This window comes from Palaemon carinicauda, chromosome 3 (assembly GCF_036898095.1).
Source record: "Palaemon carinicauda isolate YSFRI2023 chromosome 3, ASM3689809v2, whole genome shotgun sequence".
Lineage (NCBI taxonomy): Eukaryota > Metazoa > Arthropoda > Malacostraca > Decapoda > Palaemonidae > Palaemon > Palaemon carinicauda.
In genome coordinates, this window is record NC_090727.1 from 852,670 (window position 1) to 859,118 (window position 6,449).

Consider the following 6,449-nt stretch of genomic DNA (forward strand, 5'->3'; position numbering starts at 1 on the left):
AAGCAAGGGTGTGAAAACGCCAGACAACTTTTAACAGCCCATTACCTGCAAGACGTGACTCACAGGAGCTCAATGCGATCTCTATTGGTCCTGTGGCGGCTCCTTATTGGACAAGTAGCAGAAAGTTGAGGGCACTGTTACCTTGTTTTAGTCTGCTTGAATGAAAAGGAGTGACTGACTCTTTCTTTTCTTCATCCTCCCCTCTCATGAAGAAAGCAGCAGCCTGGGTTCTCTGCACAAGCCGACTTCAACCACTGCAGGTAAACCACGCTCCCTTGTGTACCTAGTATTGTGTCAATTCTGTTATGTCCCCAACCCCTGGCGAGGGGTTATTTGGAAAGTCTTGGTTGCCACAATTATTTCCTACAAAGACTTGAATAAATGTTACCTTGATAGTCACACTGCTTATCTCAACACACAGATCTAGTGTAGCAAGGTTTAGCTAGGTGTTAGGCTGCCTACACACGGAGCGTTTTTTCGACGACCGTCTTTTATGACGATCGTCAAAAACGACGATCAGTTTTAGCTAACTGTGCTAGCAGACGGTGTCCTACACACGAGGCGTCAAGAAGACGACCGTCATTTTGACGCTGAAGCGTCGGGCGTCATCCTGCTAAAGTTCAGTCGTTATTTGCACTGCTCTGCAAGTGGCAGGTGTGTATTTGCTACAGATGGAGCGTCTCGTTGTGATTTTGTACTCGTTCGTTTTTGTTATCATAGGACTTATGTTTTTATTTAGTGAAATATAGATCAAATTGCTGAAAAATTTATGTGTAGAGACAATATAGAAGTGAATATTATTATCAGTGTCTCTATTTATATTAGGCCTAATGACGCATGCTGTTTTCAGATTTGTATCCTATTTCTTGCAGGTAAGCTTGATTATGGCTGACGAACTAGATTACGAATTGTTTATTGATTTAGTAGAAGAGAGAGTCTGTATCTGGGATCTGAGTAATGATGATTATAAGGACAAACAAAAGAGGGCAAAAGCATGGGCGGAAATTGGAGAACTAATGTCAGAAAATTTCAAGGACCAAAGTGAGAAGGAAAAAAATGAAATATGTAAGTAAACATACTTTATTTGGTGAATTTACAAGTTTGTATTAGTACATTTGTTTACATTTTCTCATATTGCCATGGGAGAGCACCCTCTTCAGTGACAAAATAAGAAGCAAATGAGTCCCTTATTTTATTGGCATTTCTCCCACCCTGAACATTTTCAGCTGATAGTATATTCCCCAATCCTGTTTTATCATTGGGATTGTTTGCACTGTCATGATATCGGTGTCCGTCACGCTTTCGTACGAAATTATGCAGTATGCAACAAGCTCTGGTTATAATTTCCGCTAATTCTACAAATACATTCAAAGGTCTGTGAAATATCCTCCATTTATTAGCTAATATGCCGAATGTACATTCAATGTAACGTCTTGCCCTGCATAAGCGATAGTTGAATATCTTCTTTATCTCAGTTAGCTGATTTCCTGAATAGGGCCGCAGTATTTGCTGTGATAGCGAGAACGCTTCGTCTGCAACGAAAACATAAGGGATTTGTCCCCGCTGATCTTCTACTGTTGCAGATTCAGGAATGTTGAGATTATTGCTTTCAAGTAACTGATAGAAATCAGAATTTTTGAAAATGTTAGAGTCACTTTCTTTACCGTACGATCCTACATCAATATAAGTAAAACAATAATCTGCATCACATACAGCAAGCAAAACTAATGAGAAAAAATTTTTATAGTTGTAATATAGACTTCCTGAATCTGATGGCTTTATAATTCTAATATGCTTTCCATCAACCGCCCCTAGGCAATTGGGGAAATGAGCATTTTTTTCGAAATCGGTGCAAATCCGAAGCCAATTTTCTTGTGATGGTTTAGGCATACATTCATTCAAAAGAACGTTCCAAATCTGACTGCATACTTCTTTTATAATGCTCTGTACTGTGCTGTACCCAATCTTATGCGAGTAGTGTAGATCAGCCATCGAGCATCCACTTCCAAGGTACCTAAAAAAAAGAAATGAGCATTGAAGAAACAGGTTCATATCAGTGGGGTGCAGAGGTCTTGTCATGCCTGGGGCCAACTGGCTAGTTCATGCCCCCCCCCCCCCCCTTCCAAAAATAAATATATAAGAATGGTTACTGACAATAATACAAAACAGATGGAAACAAAATAGAAACTTTATATATATATATATATATGTATATATATATATATATAGCCTACATCATTTTTGACCAACTCAAAATTTACATTGGGGGTGACCCCCACCCCATGGAACCATCCCTGGTCTTCTAACACTGAAATAAATAAAACATACTTTTTATCAAAAAGAAACATGTAGATTACATAAAATTGAGTTAGTCTACTGATTAGAACATAAAATAACAACTCTGACTAACCATTATACAAAATAAACATAATATTTCACTTTTTTTTTTTGCTAACGAATTTTCAAAAATAATTGCACAATTAATTGAATTTATCTTTCCATTGATTGGATGCCCCCCTCAGCTGGATGCCCGGGGCCGTCGCCCCCCCCCCCCTCTCTCTCTCTCTCTCTCTCTGCACGCCACTGGTTCATTTTCATGAAATCAATCATAGTTCAACTTTTGATAACTGAATTTCTAATTATTTTTCTCTTTTCAGGCCGAAACCTTCGGAAATCCATCAGGGATAGATACGCCAGGACCAGAAAAGAGTGTCCCTCTGGGTCAGGGAAGAAAGCCAAAAAGTCTTATGTAAATGAAGAGAGGTTATCTTTTCTATCCAAAATTTATGAAAGTAGGGCAACATCTAGCTCCTTAATCCAGGAAAGGTCAGAAATAGATCCAACTAACGAAGCCTGCAACATCCAAGCTTATGTACCAAAAGAAGGCAATGCTAGGCCCAAGAAAAATAAAAGAGATCTAGTCGAAGATAAACTTATAGGTTTCATAGATGCCAGCAAGAACAAATCTAGTAATGATTTTGTAAAATTTTGTGAGTCTCTCTACCCCAATATGACTGATTTCACTGAGGCAGAGATTTTTGAAGTAAAATCAGACATACTGTATTCGATTCGAAAAATCAAAGAGAGAAAAATGCGCGAACGTGACATAGCAAGTCGTCAATCAACTGCTTCAGGACACATTACGATGTGTGCATCACAAAACTTGATCCCTTGCAATATTGTACAAACTACTCAATCACAAACAGTGCAAGCTACTACTCATACTGTGGCGCCGGGACCAGCGTCACCTGTTGATTCATTTCTTTCTGAATCCTCAGAATTTATGGATGTCATGCACTACCAGAATCTCTAGTTTTTGTTTCATTTTGTTATTCAAGTTCAAGTATTTCGATGAACCTAAACATTGTAAAATTTTCTTACATTTTATTTTTCAAGTAAATGGATAGGCCTATTGTTAAACGTATGCTTCGGCGTATTTTTGGTAATGTTTATCTTAGGTAAATGAATATTAGAGAACTTATGCATTGCCGTACTTTGATTGCATTTTGTTTTTCAAGTAAATAGATAATGGTTAACACATGCTTTGTTTTCTTACCTTAAAGTTATTCCCAGTCTTTCACTAGGTTTTATTGCTTGTCTCATATTGGTGTCCTCTTTTTCCACCGATGATTGTAGGTGACTCAGCAGTTCATCAAACGAATCTTTGGACATTCGGAAATAGTTGAAAAACTTATTTTCATCATTTCTAAGTTCAGCAAATAAATTGGGGAAATATCTGGTTTTAACAGCTAGCAATGGGTGTATCCACATTCTCCTCTTCTTTCTCTTGTAGAGTGTTCTGTATGCTGAATATGCAATCAAAACATCCTCAATTTCCTCATCCATTGCGACAAATAACACAGTCTTTTTTCCTCGACTGCTGTCGCTGCACTGCGAACTGAACCACAAAACAACGCCCCGTGTGTAGGTAGTGGCAGTTTTTACGACGATCGTTGTAAAAGACGGTCGTCGAAAAAACGCTCCGTGTGTAGGCTGCCTTAGGGTCTACTTATTTTTGGTACTGACCTAATCAAAAAAAGGAGTTCCTGGGTAAAGCCAAAAAGCCAGATTGGCAGGGACGTCCACCCTCCTAATGGGTGACTCACCCCTAATAAATAGTGTAGGTTTGTATTCCAGTTACGGAAAATATGACTAATTAAGAAATAATTTGTATTTTTTCCTAACGATACAAAGCTTTAGCTATTTATACAACCTTACCCTCCGACCCTGTCCCCCTTGAAGTCCTCACAGGTGTGTGAGTGAAGGGGGTAACTACCCCCTACCCCCTGCTAACTAGCCGGATGGGTAGTTAACTCTCGCTAAATTTTAATGGCTCGTCCTTTCAGCTTCGCTGAAAATAATCATCATCATCATCATCATCATCATCTCCTTCTACACCTATTGACGCAAAGGGCCAAGGTTAGATTTTGCCAGTCGTCTCTATCTTGAGCATTTAATTCAATACTTCTCCATTCATCATCTACTTCGTGCTTCATAGTCCTCAGCCATGAAGGCCTGGGTCTTCCAACTCTTCTAGTGCCTTGTGGAGCCCAACTGACCATTTGCTGAACTAATCTCTCTTGTGGAGTGCGAAGAGCATGCCTAAACCATCTCCATCTACCCCTCATCATGATATCAACATATGGCACTCGATTAATCTCTTTTATAGTTTAATTTCTAATCCTGTCCTGCCATTTATTCAATTTCCAATATCCTTCTTAGGGCTTTATTCTCAAATCTACTAAATCTATTTGAGATTGTTTCATTGTCTTACCATGTCTCATGTCAATAGAGTAACACCGATCTCGCTGAACTGATATATAGTCTGATTTTTATATGTAATTTCTGGTGATTTGATTTCCAAATTTTACTTAAACTAGCCATTGTCTGATTTGCTTTTTTCATTCTTTCAGTAAACTCTAATTCTAAAGATCCTGTATTGGAGATCATGGTTACTAAATACTTGAATGATTCTCCCTCATTAATCCTTTCTCCTTCTAATGATATTTCATCTTCCATTGCATATTCCGTTCTCATCATCTCTGTCTTTCATCTATTTATCTTCATCCAAGCCTCATGTGATATTTCATGCATTCTGGTAAGCAAGCATTGCAAATCCTGTGGTGTTCTGCTAACAAGGACAGCATACTCTACTGTGTGTCTGCTAAATTCCTATCACCAATCCAGTCCAATCCTTCTCCACCATCGCTGACTGTTCTACGCATTACAAAATCTACGAGGAGGATAAACAGCATAGGTGACAACACATTTCCTTGGAGTTCTCCGTTGTTCACTGGAAATTCATTAATAAGACTCCATTATTATTAACTTTGTACTTGCTATGCTCATGGACATGTTATTGCTTATTAATTTTGATTCAAGTCGTGGCTTTAAATTTTTTAAAAGGTTTCGTATGATTGAGAGGAATAAGGGACAGGACAATGCCCGAGAGACTGACCATATATACAGTACATGGGATCGGCACCCAAGGCCCCTCTACATGAAAGTAGTACCAGGTAATGGCATTCCTTGTTCACAAGGACGGTGATGTTCCAAGACACCCCTAGAAACTATCAAACTTAAGCGGGTCTCGAACTCTAGTTCAACAGATTCCTAGGCAAAAGCACTTCCAATGAGCTACCACATACACATTAGCTGGATGTCAAAAGAAGCCTTCAATAAAAATAGTTCTCGTAGATTGTTTAAGATTATTTGCTTAGTTTTGTTTATATTTTTTTTCGGTGCCCTTATATACTCAAAACTCGACTGAGAAATCTAAGGTTTGATTAGCAAATATAAGCATTCATATATGAAAAGAATGTTAAAGAAGTATTACGACATTGTAAAGAAAAATACACGGTTAAATGTTCCTATTTTGATAAAGATTATATAAAGAAAGCCTGTAAGGATAAGGGATGATACATATTCAAAACACGGAAAAAATATATAATGCCAAAATGATTGTAGAAGGGTCGTATTTTCCTGTCAGCTTTACTAAATCTCTGAAATCGTGTGCTGAGAGCAAAGGTTCTTTTGTGAATGACTCTCTCTCAAAATGCGTTGTGGATTTTTTTGTTGGTTGGAATTTTTCTTGTTTATCTCTAAAGGAAAAGGAAGTGTTTCGTATTTTTAGTTGTTTTTTCATTGGATGAAGGAAAAAAGAAGAATGAAATGCCTTGTGATTTGGTTTAGAAATTGGCCAGCGTTTATTTATTTATCTGTTTGTCTTTTAGCAAGATTACGTCAAGACATTCTGCCGGATTTTCATCAAATTTTAACGTGGGATAGGTATTATGCTCGGGAAGGTCCCATTCGATTTGGTAAGTGATCTGGATCACTAATTCAGGAAGAGTTCTTTCCTAACTGTAATAACAGTTTTTAGCATTATTGTAATGAATGAGGTCTGTTAGTGAAAATAAATGATTACATTGTATTATCTAACGTCAACA

At 37.8% G+C, this 6,449-nt stretch overlaps 1 protein-coding gene across 1 annotated transcript; it reads right to left on the reverse strand.

The window, feature by feature from the left end:
* Positions 1-1,066: 1,066 nt before the first annotated feature.
* On the reverse strand, positions 1,067-4,002 carry LOC137636646 (uncharacterized). The gene is made up of 2 exons (XM_068369046.1): positions 3,557-4,002; positions 1,067-2,014 (listed from the first exon to the last, which is right to left on the reverse strand). The coding sequence occupies exons 1-2, from the start codon at positions 3,844-3,846 to the stop codon at positions 1,120-1,122; spliced, it is 1,185 nt and encodes a 394-aa protein (XP_068225147.1). The 5' UTR covers positions 3,847-4,002; the 3' UTR covers positions 1,067-1,119.
* Between the last annotated feature and the right edge of the window lie 2,447 nt (positions 4,003-6,449).